The 21065-nt window shown below is 40.2% G+C and overlaps 1 protein-coding gene across 1 annotated transcript in view; it reads right to left on the minus strand.

Annotated features, from left to right (window-relative positions):
• The window catches only part of dnah9 (dynein, axonemal, heavy chain 9), a 186516-nt gene that overhangs the window by 121595 nt on the left and 43856 nt on the right, over positions 1-21065 (minus strand). The window contains exons 33-42 of the mRNA XM_085465473.1: positions 18536-18692; positions 17492-17596; positions 11727-11884; positions 9979-10117; positions 7446-7733; positions 3521-3731; positions 3298-3425; positions 2881-2989; positions 1378-1525; positions 656-830 (exon numbers count right to left, since the gene is read on the minus strand). Coding sequence (XP_085321599.1) covers positions 656-830; positions 1378-1525; positions 2881-2989; positions 3298-3425; positions 3521-3731; positions 7446-7733; positions 9979-10117; positions 11727-11884; positions 17492-17596; positions 18536-18692 — 1618 coding nt within the window. The remainder of the gene's footprint in view (positions 1-655; positions 831-1377; positions 1526-2880; positions 2990-3297; positions 3426-3520; positions 3732-7445; positions 7734-9978; positions 10118-11726; positions 11885-17491; positions 17597-18535; positions 18693-21065) is intronic.

Here is a 21065-nt window from a genome sequence, read left to right on the forward strand (position 1 = left end):
AGCAGATGAAGGGTGGAAAATAAGAGATGGCAGGCGTATCTATGCATCTCTGCGATTCAGACGGTGAAGTAGCCTCATCACCTGCTGGCTGGCAGCTCCTCGCCTTCCTCTCTGCCTCCCCACTCCTTCCTACCTGTCTTCTCTATTCACTACCAACTCTCCAGTCAATAAAACCACTTAGCATTTAAATGCATCTGTGATGGGAAAATAAAGTGGAGTACATTTGTACCAAGGGGAAAGCAGTTTTATCCCATAACTTAGACGGACGCGCTTACTGTACGGCACTAACTGGATTGCTTAGCAACTGTTCGCCATGGCTCTCCTGCTGATTTAAATTCAGCCAGTCTGTGTGTTGTTCAGGGGGAATGGAGTCCACTTCATTTTCAGATGAAGATCTCTCCCTTTTAAAACCCCTGCCATTTCATCAACTGAAAATAACATTGAAATGACTTTTCACAAATAGAGACACAGAGTTGAGTTGCATAAGAGCCATCACGGATGGAATAATACCAAGAAATACCAAGTGCAAGAAACTCTTTCAGGAAGGGGTTATGGGGAGAAAAATTATTCAGCTGTTTCAGTTATTTCCCATTCTTTTCCTTCTTTATGCAACCACTTAGTACTTATCTCACACGCCTAGAGCCCTTTGCATTACCTGGTCTTGAAACATGGCCCCTCCAAAGGCCCAGACCGCAGCAAAGACAAAATAGAGCTCATAAAGTTCTTTGGCACAGTCTGCCGGGGTGTTTTCTGGAGTCAGAAGACATTCCAGCAAGTAGCACAGCATCTGGACCAGACTCTGCTCAGGGATAGGGATGATTTTCTTAAACCTGAACAAAGATAGATGCATTACATCACACGATTCAAGCATTGTAGTCGTCTCATGTTGCTCATTCAGTACATAAAGGAACAACTGTGTACACAGCAAACAATAAAATGTTAAACTCTGGTGTTACAATCTGCAGTTTTGAATTGGATCACATGTTTCTTTTCCTCATTTAACAGAACAAACACAGCTTCTTTCAATTGAACACACTGAATTATGTTGAAGTCCAAGAAAAGAGATGACATATTTATGAGCTGTGGCACAGTGGTTCCATACACACTGTCTCACATTGTGAACAAATGTGCCCTCCTCTGCTTCCTGTTTTTGCTGTGTGCTCTAATAGGAGCAGTGATGGAGGTGTTGGAAGAGGCGAGTGGTCCTGTATAGAAAGCACCATCCAATTCTGCTGACTCAGTCCGTGTTTGCTCGTCTAACACGCCCACTTAGTACCATTTGTTACGTGTTATGTCACACCCCAACATCCTGCGTCAATATATGACTCCATGCACTTCCTGTTACAGTGGCACAAAGCCACAGAGGAGCTGCGTTACCTCGACCTGAGTGCTTCCAGGCAAGGTGGGATATACTTGTCAAAGAGAATGGTCAGGTTGGCCTTCTCTGACTGGACTTTCCTCTTGTCGATCCAGCTTGACACTGGTGGATTCCACCCAAGGTCTGCTGGGTTTATGTAAAGGATGCCTGAAAAAAAACATAGAGTAAGATTTAAATTTATCACATTCAGGTTTACAGTGTTTATAACAGGGCTGGATTTGGGCAACGATATTTTTTGGACTTCTGCTGAACCCCCCCACCCTACCTTCCATGCACCAAGCATGCCGTATATAAAAGATGGATGGAACCACTATGACATCAGCCACTGATTTTGGAGCTTTTGCACCTTTTGGCCACTGCAACTTCATTTTTTGGAGCTAGAAGTGACCATACCTGAACGAGAGGGTGGAGTGCTAAGCTATTAGCTAACGCTACCCAGCTTGGTTCACAAGTTCACAAACACACATATTGCTAATTAGAGCTATGTGACAGACACACAAAAGAATTAAATCATATTTAACTTAGTGGCCCACAGTGAATTTGGTCCTTTTTAACCCTTTAAGACCTATCATAGAATCAAGTCCGCCAGAGCTTATATTATATTTTTACATGTTGTAGTGCCATTTTTGGGAGCATTTCAAGTTGCTATACATCAATACAACCATTATAGTCCAAATTTTAATAATATGTATGCATTAAGTGCATAGTAATTACATAAATTGCAAAAAAGTGCAATAAACTACAAAACAATTGAAAATAATTTTTGTTTTTTAACATATATTTCTAGTTAGAGAAATTTAAGAGGCTTATCCCTCAAAACTGTGAATACGAAAAAGTTGCACAAAATAGTTTCCCACCACAGGAAATTTATTTTGAGTGTCTTCATAGTTTTATTTTTGAAATACACCAATTTTTATATACTGCAGGAAAAACGAAAATAAATATTATAGTGCAAATTTGCAAAAAAACAGCAGGTGCATCAAAATAAACTATTTCCAGCAGTGCAATATGAATCCAGAAAGTCATAAAGTCAAACATAACTTTTAAAAACACCAGTATAGGCTCATAAGGCCCTGATGGTAAAAAACTACATTTCCGCAAAATGACATCACTTCCGGTTTTGGGCAGGTCATGGCGGACATGTGATAGTTTGCGCTGATGGACGTAGGAAGTGTTACGAACAGCTGATCGGATCGGCAAAGCGTGTTTCTGGAATATTATGTTTTTGTAGCTGCAAACGCTTTTTATGCAGTTTTTGCAAAGCTATATGTGGAAGGAAACCGTGACCTAGGACAAGCTGATGGCATAAGATGTAAGTACAACTCCTCCGGTTTCATATCCAAAAAAAATTATTGAGCTAGCTTACGTGGTTGCAGTGCTACCGGGATTTAAAAATAGTTACTCAAAACGGAGCGTGCCTGCTAAGACCAGCTTTAAAGGGTTAAACACTTATCAGAAGAGCAAAAGTAAAACAGTGAGAAAAGAGGAATAACAAGAACTACCCGCTCTGGATACAGTAGCAGGGGTGGCAGTGCGAAGGTGGCTGATCTCAAACACCAGCCTCATGGTGGGGTTCAAAGGGATCCGCTCATTACTGGCCAGAGTCAGCACCTAACAAGAGGGGAAAGCAGATTTTCACACACAGAAATAACAGAAATAACTTAAACAGAATGTGTTCTTTTTGTGCCTGGCACACAGTCCAAGCCTCTTTTTACATGCAGACACCGTTATTCACTCTCTCATTCAGAGAGTACAAACAGTTTACTATCCTTTCGTATCAGTGATGAGTCAACCACGTTCCCTTTTCATATCTGAATGCTCGTTCAGTGAACAACAGACAGTCTTTTATTCTGTGTCAAACTGACATTTTCTTTGAATCAATACAAGCACACACTCGCATGTGTTTAATTCAATAGCACCTTGTTGTCATCCATGACTGTATTGAGTGACTCAATCCACATTGGGTCAATGTCTCCATCCACAACAATCCACTTTGGTCCGCCGTGACTAATGTTGGCCAATTCGCGCATTATATTGGAGAACAGACCTGCAGGAAGGACATGAGACATTTTGGATGTTTGAGACAGGTCACTAAACACTTTGCACTGATCACATTGTATCTGTGAAGGACTCTGTAATCACCATCTTTCCACTCTCGGGTTGCTGGGTTGATGATGCCAAAGAGCTCGTCATTGGTCACAGCCTTAGGGTTGAGGTCTGCCCACACGGGCCGACACTTCATGTTCTGATAGGTCCTGTGGAGTGATCTCATCACCTGGCTCTTCCCAGTGCCTGCATTCCCTATCACAAACACAGAGTGACGCACTGCCAGCAGTTCATCCAGCTGCACCACCTAATAGACAGACACAGTTTAACATTAGAAATTCTTTTTTGTATATAGACACAAAGAAAACATAACACTGAGGACTAAATTCCCTTACAAAATATGCAAATATGTAGCTTTCTGTGTACCCTGTGGTGCTCAGTCTAGTGCAACTCCTCCTTGTTATTCTGCTATAATATATATGCAGAATGACAGGAGTGTGATGCATTGCAGTGCAGCACAGCAGCTTAGTACACTGTTCACAGACCACGATAAATGACAGCAGTTGTTTTCAGGGAGGACAGATCTCTGCACATACTACTATGTCTGCATAATCAAAATGCCACCCAATCTATTTTACACAGTATAATTATGTGTCCTCCTCTGAAAACCAAACAATTTAATGAATTAAAAAGATATTTTAAGATAGCATTAATAAATGCAGGCAAACAAATATGCAGACAATTAAACAGAACTGATAGAGAAGGGCATTTGGTCAGTCTCCACTAAGACCAAGTTTTGATGTTATTTGGATCTCCTTTGTTTCCTTTTCATACGCTCCACCTCGCCTCTCGTTTTATGGTGCTCGGTTTGCTAGTTTTGTGAAATCCAGAACTATTTTCTGTTGCAACAAGAGCAAAGATGTCCCTAACAGATGGTATGGGCCCAAAGAGCCCTGATCTCAGCACTATGGAGTCAGTCTGGGTTTACTTTGAAAATACAGAAGAAACTGAAGCAGACTAAATCTACAAAAGAACAGTGGGAGGTTCTCCAAGATTGTCTAAAGCAGCAGTGCATAAGGAGAAGTGATGCTGCTTTGAATGTAAATATTAGGTCAATATTAGGTTGTCTCTGCCCAACCATCTTTTTACAGTCTTTCTATTTTCCTCGCTCTTTTCAGGTCAAATTCAAATTCAAATTTTATTTGTCACACACACACAACCATACACAGTATGACATGGGGGTGAAATGCTTGTAGCTGTACAATGCCCAACCATTAAATGACAGAAAAAAGTTTTACAGTATTTACAATTTACAGGTTACTACAAAATTTACAAATTAACTTAGAAATTCACAGTAAAAGTCTTGTTGTTGGCCCCGTGTTTCTCTGTATGTTTCTGGCAGGGCGTCATTAAATACCCCATTAAATAACCATGTACCTAATCAAGTTACTATAATCCAGCTCTTATTGAACGATTGAAGATTGTTACTAAAGACTGGACACAAAACATTATATGTCAGGTTGTAGTTTACTTGTCTTGTTTAGATGGCCCTCATTAGTGAAAGACACTATTTGTCTCCCTGTGTCTCAGTTAAGCTACCAGCACCACACACACCTTGCTTCCAGCTCTCTCACCAGTCTGACTTGCTCTCAACCTCAAGACACTAGCTGACTTGTTCCCCAGCCAAACATTTGATTCAACAGCACCTAGCCAATAAAAAACACAACTTTCAAGCCACAAATAAACCTTATTTACTGTAACCCCTCACTTTCCCCACTTTTATAACACATTTATTTGTTTTAGCTTTTTCTCTCATCTTTTGTATAAAAAAAACCCCATTCAAATCTGTTTATGGCATTAAAAGGATACTTTTTTCCCCACAGTAATGTGTACCTACACTGGTTAACCATAACATTAAAGCTGTATAGTACTTTATAGATTTAATCAATCATAATATATGCAGTATAGAAAGTTGTCTGTACTATTTTTAGTACTTTTTATAACTATCATGAAGCACAGTCCTCTCGTGCTCTTTAAAATCCAGGGTGAGCGCACTGCTAATGTGTATCACTATTTTATCCCAGGCCATGAAGTTATTGGTACCTAAACCAAAGTCACAAAGGAAAAAGTACAAAGTGAGTAAAAATGAGGGAGTAACTTTAAAATGAAACAAGAAAGCAGAACACAAAACTCTCAAATTGGGATATGAACTGTAGCCTGGCTGAGAAACTTGTTTATTACACCGCCACCCTTCCTGCCTCCTTATCGAGACTCTTTAAAACAGGACCATTAGCCCGGTTCTCAATATTGCTGTGCACTGATGCATTGAGGCACCAGTGCCAATGGGCACCTTGTACATATATCTGCAATACTCACCTCTTATAACAAAAGCACCGCTGTTTGACACACTGGGCCACTGGGGTTGCCCTGTAGATGGTATGAATAAAAGTAACACCTAAGTGAATTTTAGGATCCAAGGTTTCTGTCCCTGCAGCTCACAATGAGATGATCAACGTCATCTGTCAGATGATAGAAGTGCTAAAGAATCTGCACTGATAATTACATATTTTGCTAAATGTGTATTTTAATTGTTTAACACTAATGTGTATTGCTGTGATTTGGCTCTATATAAATACAACTGAACTGAATTGAATTGAAGTATCAGTGTTGTGGATGATCTGTGTATATTCTTTTGTGTACATAAAGAGAGAGGAGACTTAAAAATTCTATTTTTTAATTGTTTTTCTAATTAAGTTTGCAGGAGTGCTCTTTTAGGATCACAAGACCCTAAACACACAATGCTTTTTAGCTTAATGTTTCAGCAATACACTGCTTTTAAATACAATGTGCTGTTGAAAATGTTGTCAATTAACCTAAATGGCAAACTAGAAATAAAATATCTAAACAGTTTGCTTTTCTTTCACCACAGAAACTGCAGCATTTCTTGATTTTTAGAACTGCAAATTAACTGGCTCCAAAATTCCTTTGTGGGTTCAGACTTCTTCATTTCTGGGTTAACATATTCAGTATGAGTGGACACCACAGAGTGATTTAAAAAAAGAGTGACAGAGACAAAAAAAAAGAGAGAAAGATATTTCCTCCCCATTTCCGTTGTAACATACACCCAATCAATGCCATCGACCCGGCTTCTTGGGGCTCCTTCTCCACATCCATTCAGCCAGAGCACAGACAGCTTTGCACTCTCAAAGACCCTGGCTGATTACCGCTTTGATGTGCGGAGGACTAATGCTAGCACAGGCTAACACTAAAGGTATGCTCTTGCCCTCCCCCCTTAACGGTCTGAAATCAAAAGGTTTGCTACACAAACATAGAAGTAAAAGTTCAGGCTCTGGGTGTGGACGGTTGTTATTGACCGCTCTGCAATTCTCTCCCTCTCTTGCTCTGTTTCTCCTCCTCTTTGTTTATTTCTGTGGCTGGCTCTCACAATGTCAGGGTTAAGTGGCATGGTGCAGCGCAAGCCTCCATTGATGGAGTGTTATTATGTGGTTCCGTGTCTATTTGACCTGAGGCAGATTGCACTTATTTCCCCTGGTCCTGCGTACATCTGTCTCTGACATACAATGCCTTCTATTGAGAGTCTGTATGTGTGTATCTGTATGTAATATAATGACTAGAATTAGGTCATCAGCTTGGGCACCTGAACTCTCATTCGTTTTCAGCAATATTTGCCCAATTCATCCAGATGCTGGTGTCTTGTTTGACACTAATGTGTATTTCCCAGTGGAACATTATGACATGAGGTAAACAGCTTTTGGAAAGAACTAAGATAAATCTAAATGAAAGTGCTACAACTGTAATATCTATCTAAATTGTTAAAGATGAAACCCCCCATCTGGGGACCTGGCTCATGCTTCTCAGACAACTGATTATGTTTGCTTTCATCCTGAGCTTTGCAACTGACTTACACTCATACGGGTCCTTCATTTATTCAGCTGTAATGAAAATACAATTGGATAAACTGCAGCAGATAACCCTGAAGACTGTCAGGGAGTAACCACACCTTTAGTACAAAATTGTCCTCGGCTTGCAGCTTCAAGTCCAGGATGGACTCCCTCACGCCCTTCTCAAAGTCCAGGTCTCTCTTCCTGGGGACGTCCAAGGCAGGGAACAAGTCTCCTATTAGTCCCATGAAAACAGGCATGTCATCGGTCACGATCTTCGGAATGTTGAAGTCTCTGAGAGCTCGCATTAGCACCTGGTCCTCAGCTCTGCCGGGGTCTCCTCGCTTCAGAGAGCCGGCCACCACCAGGACTGACTTGATGGCTCGGAGACCCCAGTCATAGTGGTCCTACAGAAATATACACACCGCTCTTATTAGAACCTTTTTCATCGACAAGCTCATCACCTTTTAAAAAATGTTTTTATGGAGGATAATTAAGCAATTCAATCTTAGAGAAATAACAAGACTAAATATGCAACTCTATTTACTTGATCATTTCTGACTTTGTGTAAAAACCTATACTACCTCAGGTTCAATTTAGAACATATCTAAAGCTGCCACCTGTGTTGGATGACTGTATCTAAAGGCATTTGCATAATGGCAGAAGTATAATATCACACAGTTTTTGACTTCCATCCAGAGGCTCTCCAAATAACATGGGAGAGTAAGGCAACACACACACATACACACACACACTCGTTTTCATATCTTTGTGAGGACATCTAATTGACATAATGCTTTCCCTAGCCGCTTATCCTAAGCCTAACCATCAAAAATGAATGCCTAACTCTAACCCTTAGCTTAAAGCTAACCATAACCTAACTGTAACCATGACACTAAAACCACATTTTGAGCCTCAAAAATGCCTTCAAACTTGTGGGGACCGGGATTTTGGTCCCCATAAGGGCTGTTGGTCCCCACGAGTATAGTAAATTTCCAATTTTTGGTCCCCACAAAGATATTAATAAACGCACACACACACACACACAAACACACAGAAAAACACACTTAAATATAGAAAGAAACCACCAGGTTCACATCACATCAATATGTGCTGTGATTAACTGTTAACCCCCCTTGTTTTCACAATGAAGGAAAAGATAAAGCCATAGATTTTTTGTCATGGCGCTATCAGATCTGCTGCTGCTTCATATTTTGTTGATCAGCACTTGAAGTGTTTAGTCTTATCATATCAGCTGGGCTGTTGGTACCCAGCAATCTAACAGCTATTCGTGATTCAACAGTAAATTGAAGGTGATCAAATGTTTTGTACAAAGCCCTGTGTCCCAAGTTACTCTGAATAAATGTGATAAAATAAAGTAGAATACAAGTAAAAGATAGTAACTGTGCTGTGATATTGCCTATATTTTAAATGCGTCTATCATAGATTCTGATGATAATACAGTAGGACGATATGAAAACAAAAACAACTGCTGGTATCTGGATGCCTTGGAAATTAATGATGCTGCCGTGTACAGCATGGATGGATCTGGCAAAAAGCGCTGACGCAAAAATGAGATATGAGTGACACGTCCTTCCACCATCACTCTGGTAAACAAATGAATGAAGGAATACGTGTCAAGTGAATGCAATATGAAAATATTCACACTCCAATGAGCGCAGCAGGAGCTTGTCCAAGGATACTTTGACATGCAGACTGGAGCAGTCAGGGATTCAATCACCAACCTGCCCAACTAAATGACCTGCTTTACCTCCTGAGCCACAGTCCCCAAGAAGTGGAAAGGAAAAAAAAGAAACTAACAGAAACATGAAGAATATCTAAGAGTGAACACAAAGGACAGAGGAACAAAGGAGTCAAGAGGAAATTGAGAAAGCAGTAAATGAAAATACAATCATTTAAAACCACTTTCATGGCCAGTCACAAGCCCATGGAGCAGAACTTCTGTAATATTAAAGCCATAATTATGAGGCACTTGTTAAGCTTTAGAAAGTTGTTTTCTGAATCTGCACTTTTCATTGATTTGCAGTTTCAGCCCTTATATGAATTTAGCTTAGAGAAGCAGTCTGTTCATTATCTTTTCATTTCATTGCCTAAGTTGCTAATGTTGGAAAACCCAGGCAAAGAAAACCTAAAAAGGTAATTTTAAAACATTTCTGAAGAACTAGAGATTCATAAAACAGCCATAAAAAGAAATTAGTGTGCTATGACACTTAAACAGACCTGTGGTCATGGGAAATTCATCCAGAATTGAGGGCTCATAAAATCACTTACCTAAGCTAAGGAGCACCTGTGTAGCTATTAGTCAGCACTGTGAGTGGTTTTATTGCTTTTTTAAAAAAACGTAAATGATGGCATAACATGTAAAACAGGAGCAGGGTAAAATAGATTAAAGAAAAATGTTGATGAAATAACATCCAATCCCCCTGCAGCTTCTTATTTATATGCATGTGTTACTTCACCCGAACGGTTGGTCACAAGGTTAGCTCTTGTATGGAGCCTCTGAGTCATTCCTTTATCAGAAGCCGCAATTATAAAAAGAACTTTGTGTCAGCTGCTCAGTTTATAAATGGCAATGGATCTGGGTTTTACTAACCACATCGGCTGCGTTACATCGAATGAAGCAAGCAATACCTGTTTAGACAGCAGCTCTTTGCACAGCGTATAGAGGGTGATAAACTTCCTAGCAAGGACCCGGGCATTAAGGAAGCCTTCAGCCACCAGCATGATTTCACAGATGAGCTCAAAGTCCGGCACCACCATGGCACAAGGTCTGTGTACAAATGTAAAGAAGGCAGTGACTTTAAGTTGTTTGTTCATACCCATATGGAAAAAAGGAGAAAAAAACACTGCAGTTAATTTCCATATGGCTGCCATATGGAGAAATCCTTTGTCACCTGCACTACAGTACATCATGGATGGTTCTTATGTAGCTCTTTTCTACTCTATTTGAGCACTCACCTTGCACAACTCGCTTCATTCACCCATCCATACGAGCACTTTTTTCTGTGCTCTACGTAAGTGCTTCTATCTACCATTCGCACACATTCATACTACGATGGATGCATCGGACAGCAACTCGGTGTTAGTATCTTCCCCAAGGATATTTAGCATGCAAACTTGAGCAGACAGGGATCAAACCGCCAACCTTCCGATAAATAGGTGTCCTGGTCTACTACCTGGGCTACAGTCATACAGCCCTGCGGACTAATGAGAAAAAAGCCTTGATTGATTGATTGATTGATTGATTGATTGATTGATTGATTGAAAAGCTGAACTTTATGGAAGGTTTGAGTCCCGTTCACACACTCGAAACCCTGAATTAAAACTATTCTGTTAAGTATTGTCTTCACAGTGATCTGAAAGACAGACTCGTTGCCAGTTATCGCAAATGCCTAATTGCAGTTTTTGCTGCTAAGGGTGGCAAAGCCAGTTAGTTTAAGGGAGGCACACAGGTTGTATACCCTTTTCTCTTAACAAATGAAATCATCATTCAAAAACTGTACTCTGTGTTTACTTGGAACGGGACAAACATTTTTTCACTGCACTATAGGGATATTGTTCATACACTGCAAAAAATAGAACAATGTCAACATACAGGTCTGAATCCATTACAATTATTTAAGAAAAGCGGCACAGCTCTTCTCCAGTAACACGTATGCAAACACAGCTTATCAGTGAATGTCCACTCCAACATTAACCTGAGATATTACAATGTTCAACTTTTTTGTTGTTTTTTACCTTTATGTTATTTAAACAGTTATTTAATATTTAGTCAGCCTAAAAGAAGGATCAGTTATGTGATATTTTAAATTAAACCCGTTTAATGACACAGAATCATCACCTGAATGTACAAAAGTTGCATTTGTCCATACAAACATGTTCTCCTGATAATCCACAGAAAACACAGTTGGCACTTTTCATTAGGCCTACATTATGCTGAAGAAACAGTCCCTACGTATCAATTTTGGTAATTTGAGTAAATAGACTTAGGGAGTCTGAACCACTTTAGTGGCTCGGGGTCTGGACTCTTTCCAGAATTTTGGTATGACTTGTACTCTTGATGCATGAGTAAACCCAGGATTAAATATTAACAGATGGATTAACCCAGGTGGCGCCAGTGTCCGGCAGCCTCGCCTCTGTCAGTGCGCCCCAGGGTGGCTGTGGCTACAATGTAGCTTGCCATCACCAGTGTGTGAATGTGTGCGTGAATGGGTGGATGACTGGATATGTAAAGCGCTTTGGGGTCCTTAGGGACTAGTAAAGCGCTATATAAACACAGGCCATTTACCATTTTACCATTTAACCCAGCTGAAATAAATGAAAGGATCAAGCTGAATGATCCAAATAAGCGTACACATTATGAAGATCTTTTGGCCTACCTGAACAGAGCTTTGAGATTCTCAGGAAGCTCGGTCCTGCCAGCGTAGCCTGGATTCATTGTGATGAAGATTCCAACAGAGGGACAAAGATTCACTTCCTCTCCCATGAAGTTAAATCTCTGCTTCTTATCGCGGATGGCATCTTGGATGCTTTTGACCTAATTTCAAAGATAATACAAAATGGAATTAACTGTCGCAACTGGATGCCAACACACAAACATTTTTTAGCCCCATTTTTGAGGATTAAAGGGGTATATAGTGTATGTTCCCAAGCAGTAAAAAGGGCACACTCTGTCTACCACAATTTAAAAAAAACAAATACAAAAATGTGTTTTTAATCATCATTTAAGTCAAAATCATGTGATACATTGTGACAAATTACATGGTGTTGCTCGGCTTTTTTGGTCACAGTTTAAAAAACGGCATGTTAAAATTATTTTTAAGCTAATTAATGAATAATAATGAAAAAATACAATGAGAATGTTAAACTGCTAATACTCACTTTTACTTAGTACAGCATTGGTTACTGTATACTTTTTGCATCAGTGTCTGCTAGTGCCCGCTTGGGTCAGAGCCATGACATTTGGTAAACTGACAGAGTGTCTGTGTCTGTCTATTGTGGCCAACAGACATTGGACTTGTCCACGGAGGATTTACATGACAATGCACCAACTACATACATGCCAAAGCATAACACGGATATATAATCAAGTCATTACATACATCAACTAATGTGTTGAATCAGAAGTGCTAATATGCAATCTTTGCACAGTTATTCCAATTCAGTACCGTCAGGTTCCTACATGTTCAAGGCACTAATGAAATTTCGAGGGTGACCAAACTTTCCATAATCCATCCTCTAGGCACCAAAACTGTTTGTACAGAATTTTATAGAAATCCATCCAATAGTTGTCAAAAAGTCTTTGGCCAACTACTCTCCCAACAGTGCTATCCCTGCAGGACTTGGGTCCATGGTGCCATGATTTTTCATTCAACAGTATTTCTCACTTTCATTGGTAGTTTCTTCAGTCACACATCTGGAACTCACCAAATATTCACTCTCTTTGGTTTCTGGTTACCGTGTCGCTATAAATCTCTTGCGGTGTGGACATGTCTTTACAGTCATTTTAACATTCTATTTTGGAACACTGAAAATCAACTTTTGATGAATGGATACAGTTATAGCATTTGTAACAAACCTAACAGCTGGTAAGCTGGATGAAAATTCTGCCTTAGAGATGGCACGATACCACTTTTTTATGTCCGATACCGATATCATAAATTTGGATATCGGCCGATACCAATATGAATCCGATATAGTGTTTTTTTAATCAATAAAACTGTTTTTTTAATATCTTGCTGCATTTTGTATAAGTTCATACTCAAGTTTAAATAAACAACAACACTAAAGCTATTCTGTTATACCTGTATGTAAAAAATATACTGCACCCAAAATATTTCATAGTTCAGCAAAACTGATCAATCTAATAAACTTAAACCTACTCCATCCTCCCTATTCTGGTATTTTAAAGAGTACTTAGCAGAAAAATTAAGCAACCTAACTAATAGGGTTGCAAACTCCCAGAAAAAAAAAATAGGGAACTACCCCCCACCCTCCACCTCATGATGCTTAATTGACGTAGTCAACTTTAATTTGATGCAGCGTGAAAAAAAAATGCACAGAAATAAATTATTTTTCAAGAATAATTAAATAGATTCAACATCTTTCTTCTACAGAATTGCAGACTGCACAGATGGTATCTTCACAAAGGAAAAAGAACTAGCTTACTAGGGTATATTAGACTTAACAGTTACTATATACAGTAATGGACTTCTATATATTTTACATAAGATTAAAACTTTGGGTGTAAGATTCAGATAATTATTTATAAAAAGCTAGACATTTTAAATGAGAATAAGAAAGAAAAGTATGTCTTTGAGCTTTATTTCTCTCCGATATCCGATCCAGTAATTCACGTCAGTATCAGACCGATACCGATACGTAATATCGGATCGGTCCATCTCTAGTCTGCCTTGAGAAATATACAGGCTCGCTCATCCAATATGGCGGCCTCACTGACACACCTTTGTAATAAAAATTCCAACCAATGTGGCATCTACATGCGGGTAATAGCTATGATTGCCACCGGCTCCCTACCAAACCACGCCAAGCCGAAACTATCTGAAACACAGTTGATATCAAGTGCAACTCTCATTAACATATTATTAATATCACCAAGCACACAGCAGAGTCGATTTGCAACAGCCTGTCAAATTGTTATGCAGCATGCAACTTTTTTTGCAAAGGGACGCAATTTCATCAATAGTATGAGCATGTTATCAGCCAGGGTTCACTGGATGGATGAACTACCAAAGCCCTGCTTGTCTACATTATGAGGGAATGAGATATCAGAAATGAACTTTCTGTGAGTGTGTATACGTGCATGCATGTGTGTGTCTCGGCCTAAAACTCTGAATCCCAGCCTGTAAGAAGCTTTATGAATTTAACATGCGAGCGGTAGAACAGCGAGTCGACAGCTGGAAAGAGGAGGAACATCTCTTCATGGATGAGTACTCGGCTACAGATCACTCAGTCATACTAACGCAACGGGGAGAGGCAGGAGGGGGGAATGCAAAAACAAACAGGGAAGCTGCATCAGACAAAAAAAAAAGAAGAAATAAAAGTTTTTAGGACAACATCAGAGGAGCTTGTGTTTTATATGAAATGGCAGCAGCTCACCACTGCTATCCTACAGGGATAGGAAGGGAAGTAAAACACAAAAATCACATTTAAAAGAAGCTCAAGAAAAGAGGTATGATCCAGAGAGGTCCAGCTCCATTCTTTTTTCCTCTCTGGAGCTAGTGGCTTCAATAAAACAAAATAAAACACATTCAGTGTTTGATGTAACCGAGGCAGAACCCCACCAAGCCATCTCCATGTTATAACAACTGCAGGCCTTTGGTTGGTTTCAGCTTTATTTAATGTAGAACTGGTCCAGGCCCAGGCCTCAGCCACGTTTGTCACTGTGCAATGCCACGCGCACCTAATCCATCTGTAAGAAGATGGATTAGGTGCATGTGGTATGGTGGGAGATGGCTCTGTGTTGGCTCCTCTCAGGAAGGCTGAGCGCTGGAGTGGGCTGCCAGCTCTCACAGCAGGAGTTTGACGCTCATTCTCTGGGTCTACTTCTCCACGTAGGAGCCACCGTGATTTATTATTCATTACACCACGCAACACCAATTCATTCTTCTGGCACTTTAAAATTCTCTAAGTACTGTAGACTTCTATGGCTTATGAAGGAAGACTGCTTGACTTTCATTTCTGCTACAGGGAGAAGGGCAGAGGAGTGACTGCTAAGTCTAGGGGTGAATAATGATCCTTTGAGGAGCTCTATCTCCATTATCATCATGATCGCAATCAGCATCCTTATCAACTGTGTACATTTTGCTTTGACAGTAGTGTACATGCATGAAGATAGAGTCAGGACTAACGGTAGGCAGGATTGGAGTACAGCACAGGGACTTGTGAAACCACAGAGAGAGGATCTCTTTGATCGTGGATAACAGAATGGAAGATAGCTGAAAAGCTAGAATCAGCTGAAACACGCAGAGTATGGCTGATTTCTCAAAAGAGTGCTGTTCTCAGAGGGTTAGCTACTGTAGGTCACACAGAGTATACGATGCTCGGTGTAGAGTCTTTTTTTTTCTCCACATGTGTCATTTTGCATGAAGTGAAGAGAGAAAAGGAGCATAACTATAAAGAATGATCAGTTCAGGTCATTCACAGAGCTCCATGTAGTAAAAAAAGAGCACTATCCCAGCTTCTTCTGGGGAAATAATTAACCCTACTGTGAAGCACAAACATTAATTCACCAATCAATTTTAGGCCACTTGAGATCAGTAAGACCAACTGAAAACCAGGTTTGGCCACTATGTGACCACTTTACCCAAGGGCTTCTTTCAAGAAAATGTTGTTATACCCAGTGGATGCTGCAACTGTGGGGGTGGGGTGATTCAATACAATTTAATGGTGCACTCGATTCATGCACTCGAGTCATGTAGCGCAACCCACTTCCTTTACACTAATTAGTGATTGTGCAGTGGCACAGAGAGAACAGAGGAGCTTTGTATGTGCAGCTCTGGAAATACAAAGCGAGAAGCAGCAAGGACTTTATATGTTTTCCAATTCTGGGAAAATACCAAATCAAAGTAGACCTTTTTGATATATGAATGATAGCTTACCTTTATTAGTGGACATAAGTGGATGGGCATCAGCAAAACAGGTAAAACAGTACTACTAATTTAAATTTCCCTAGTTTTTTTATAGTCCATTTTTTAACTGCCTTATAGTTTTTCAGGCTGCATATGTGTAAATAGCAGTTCCACCATTTTTAGGCCTGGTGGATCACTGAGGTTGTAATATACTGCCCAAAATTATGGGTACAATACGTGCACAGCTGTCAGGTTCCCCACATACATTTATGAAGTACTGTTTGTTTTTCAAACCAATTAATCAGACAAGTAAACATACAGTAAACATAAAGATGTTAATCTTTATGTTAACATAAAGATTAACATCTTTATCCTCTGTTTTGTAAAAGATGGAAAGCAGTCCAACGACCTACCAGTTCCTATTAGTGAACACTTTGAATTGTGCTGTAATGGGTCGTTGTTTACCAACCAATCACAACATATTTGTCAGCATACTTAGTGTTTATATTTGCTTCTGGTATGCTTGTATGTATTTCCTTGAGTCTTGAGTTCTTATTTCCAGTTTGTATCCAAGTTTAGCTCTAACCTCAGTGTTTCTTTTTCTATCCTCTTCTGTCAGTTCCCTCATATTAAGTTCATTCATGTGCTTCCCACGCCTCGCTTCCTGTTGATTTTGGGAGTTATTTATCTCTAGTGTCTTGCATTTAGTATTATTTACCCTCCTGACTTGTCTTTGATCACTATCAGCTGAGTCTCATTACCCATCTTGTGTAGAGGTAGTCCCGTGTGTTCACTTTAGTCCTCGTCACGGTGTCTGTTATCTCACCTCGGGTTCTTTCAGCCAGTTGTTTTGTATTTTAGTTTCCATTAACTTCCACTGCTCATCACTGCTTGGACTTTGCTTTTGCTGAAATAAAGGTTAGTTTTTTGAAACTTCTGCCTCCCTGAGAGCATGCATTTGGGTGGGTATCATGTGATTTATAACTGAATTATAGGAAAACTGAAAATTATGTAAAAAAAAATCATTAGAAGGTTAAAAAATATTATGGTGTTTTTTGTTTTGTTCTGTTTTTAATTTATGGATGACAAAAGGCCAGGTTGAAGGTTCTGACTGACTTGTAGGGGGTCAGTTGTATCAGGAAAAACTGTAAGATGATTTTTCTACATTTTGTTGGCAAATAAAGAATATTTTGCTATCTGTTCTCTGAGTGTTTCATGTCAGTCCATCTGAGTTGCAAAGATTGCTACTAATGTTGCTTGCAAAGTTAAGCTGGGGAGGCAGTTTTCCCTCTTCAACTCTCAAATCAGATCACAGAAGGCTCCAATTATAAAGAAGCTCTGGGGTGCAAAGGTGGCAGCCTGGTACATTAGTGTTATAGCTGAAAAGATTATACTTGGAATTGGTTATGAAGAGGCCGTTTCCTCGAACAGCAGTGTTTTCAAGGGCTTTTCACTAGAGCTTGATTGAGTTGGACCACAAATAAAATGCACACACGGTGCTCTCAATCAACTCCACCTGCAAATACCTGAGGGGGAGGGGGAGGGAATCGTACCTGTACAGCCACCACAGAAAGCACCTCCACAGATATCCTGTTAAACTCGTCAAAGCAGCCCCAAGCTCCTGTCTGAGCCAGGCCTTTGTAGATGTTCCCACAGGACTGTGGACACGAAGAGACAAATATTCAGACACATTGGGGCAGGAAGCCAGTCAGATTCAGATCCAGTCTGACTGGTAAGACGTGGAAAGGGAGACGCATATGTATCAGCAATTACACAGAAGATATATGAAAAAACAGTTTTGTCATAGCTACTACAGAGACATGCAAGTTTGTGAATAATAACACAAACAAAGCGTCACACTAGTAAAAACAGGGGCTGATGGCAACAAAAAGAAGGCTAAAATATTGCCTGCACACATTACAGCTACCCTTAACACTGGCTCGAGAGCAGGTGAACAGCCCCCCTGAGACCAAGATGAAGCAGGCCGTTGACTCCAATTACAAGCAGAAAGAGCGAAGCCTCCTTGACGTGGACTGGAGCTGACCGGAGGATTGATTTAACTTGTGTATGTGCGTAACTCAATATGACTAACAATGCAGGGCTCTGCGAAATGTTGAAGTGCACGTGTATTAGCACATCTATCTGTACACAAGAGCTTTGGAGTTTATAGGTGTGCCGGACACCTCTATAATATAATGATTCCCCTGTCTAGTGGAAGCAGGAGCAAGCTGGATTGTAAGATTGCGTTTATGTCTCCGTTGACCCCTCAATATGCAGAAAATATGAGTGAAATATAAAAGCATAATAAAGGCAGGTGGAGGATGAATACAGAGAAGGGTTTTTGACAAGGTTTGGTAAAGCAATAACAATGGGGGTTTACTTAATCAGCTATTCTTTCAAGGGGAAAGCAAACAGAAGATGAAAAGAACAAAGATGAAAAGAGAAGGGCATAAAGGTAGGTTGACAACTTTAATGACAAATGCATACCATATCGCTGACAAAGGCAAAGATGAAAAGAAACACACATGCTGCGAACGCACATTGGCTCTGTGCGTGGGCTCAAACACAGAAGCTTGTGCTCATGCACGCTTGCTCACCTTGTAGTCCATCTGCTCGGAGCAGTTAAACACGTACACCATGATTCCCAGGGCCCGTCCCAAGTCTTTGGTAGTCTCAGTCTTCCCCGTGCCTGCAGGCCCAGCTGGAGCTCCACTCATTGTCAGGTGGAGGGACTGAGTCAGTGTGATGTAGCATCTAAACATAGTGGAGATATTTCTAGTTGCATTACTACAGTCCACGCACATCCATATAAGTCGGTTCTCTGGTTGAGCACAAAGATAGGAAACTTAAACATGAAATCACAGTTTCGGGAGTAAAACGTCTCTACAGAAGGCTCTTGCTTCTGTGCAAGTTTAAACCCAGAACACTCTCTATATTTTTATGTGTCAAAATAATGAATGCTGAGGAACTGAAATTTCACAGTTGCTAATTCTGGCCAAAACTCTGTGAAAACACATGCAGGAGCCCAAGGTTTTTAGCATGGGTATGTCAGTGTGCATGAACATGCTTTTCAGTAAACAGTAAACTGAACAAATGTGTTTGCCACTGTTTGCTTTAGGGCGACTGTATAGGTGCTACCAGCTACCAGCACTACTTCTGCTGTAAATACTGATATAAGAAAACAAAAACATACTATTCTGTGTGGGAACCTGCATGTTGCTGCCTGTGTGTCTGAGGACCATAATAAGGATTTGAATAAAGACATTGTCTTCAAAGCCTGAAAACCAAAATTTGGACTGAGTGCATGATTTACAGGTGGCTTAATGAGACACTGAAGTCCTCCGTGTCAAATCAAAATACAAAGTGGCATCAGTGATCAGCATGACATTACACCAATTCACTTAAGAACAATGCTCCTGTCCCTCACACAGCCGAACCAGCACGCAGCGAAAGAGCTGAATGCAGAGGACTTTCTTCCCCGGTCACTGCAACAATACAATCCTGTTAAATCATCCACACTCTCTTATAATAAATGCACAATAGGAGAAAAAAGCTTGGGTTTCTGCCACCGCATTACAAGAACTGCACGCAGCTATTAACATGACAAAAAACAACCCTGCGTTGTCCTATAACCAGCACTGACAATGTCTTGGTGTTGTCTCAGCTGTCACTGTACATAATTTTATTATATGATAATATAATCTGTTCCTGTGCTTTGATTATGACACAGGCTGATTAGTGACACCATTGATTGCTTCTGCTCCACAACCTGTCAGGACTAGCAAGCAGTCTGCCCAGCTAGTGTCAATAAAAAGCAGAAGCACTGCGAATGTGAACTGACAATCAGGACTCCATTGATCACAGCAGTGAACACGCTGGTTTGCCTTAAATATCAACACAGCAGTTGTTTTAATAAGCTGCTGGTTAATAGATGATGTATGGAAGGGGAAAATATCGGGAAGCGTAACGAGAGATAGAAGTCAGAGAAGACAAATGATGCCATCTGTATACAGTGTATCAGAGCCAATCAGCTTCACGACTCTTCGCTAAAATACGGCCAGAAATCTCACACTAAGTCATCAAGGAGGCTGGATAAGGATGGTCTGCACTGAATAACTAAAGCAAGATAGGAAAGAGTGAAACTAAACAGGGTTGCGATAAGGTGACTTATTTTATTACAGTGTCTTTAAGAAGAACAGCTATATATCAGCCTACCTGTCTGACTCATTCTCCCTCCACTCCTGTGTGTGTGTGTGTGTGTGTGTGTGTGTGTGTGTGTGTGTGTGTGTGCGTGCGTGCGTGCGTGTGTGTATGGGGTGGGGGTTGACATTTTGCATAATGGTGCAGCTTTGGAGTATTGAGTGAGTGCAAACATTACGCTGATAACATACACGCTGTTATAGATTAGAGTCACTTCCTTTAGCCTAATTATCCTGCTGCAGAAAGTGAGCACAACAGATTGAAAATAGCCACCTTGTGGTACATAATCACACAGAGGTCATGTGAACGAATTCACATACTGCTTAAGAATTCACATTTCTTCTAGACAATATTAATGTTTAAAATCTTAAGTGACAAAGGCTTTGATAAACGCAGCAATGTCAGTAATTAAGAAATTCTGTTTGCCTGCTTTCATGTAAACCGATGCTGTAGAGCCTTGTCACAGAAAGCATTCTGATTTGTCATGAGAGGGTAATTAATAAATTAATAGTGTCTTTTAAATGGACTTGTAAATCGCAGCATTGAAAGATTGCTTAAAAACTTTCAAAATGAACTAAGGCTATCAACAGTATATGAAAAAATATCTGGTATGACCTTATGTCCAAAATATGCCGTGTTAAAGATATATCAACTTAAGCTGAAATAGGGCCCGGTTGTACTTTTCTGTAGTACCAGTTTTAACCACAAGATGGTGAAGTGAATTAATGCAACATCCAGTGTGCCCTTTATTTGAAATCAAGAATTATTGTTCCTACATGCTAGGAAAAGCTACAAGCTACAGCTACTACTGGCTGCCTGAAGAGTTCGCAGAGGTCTTACAGACAAATGGATGGAGTGATCCCACTTCCATACATTTTACCTCATGGACCACCCGTCTCATTGTGACATTTTTTTTGTTTAAATTTT

The sequence above is a fragment of the Copadichromis virginalis genome, linkage group LG8 (genome assembly GCF_057382275.1).
Source record: "Copadichromis virginalis isolate Kocher_CV1m ecotype Utaka linkage group LG8, C_Virginalis_male_GT1.1, whole genome shotgun sequence".
NCBI classification, from domain to species: Eukaryota; Metazoa; Chordata; class Actinopteri; order Cichliformes; family Cichlidae; genus Copadichromis; species Copadichromis virginalis.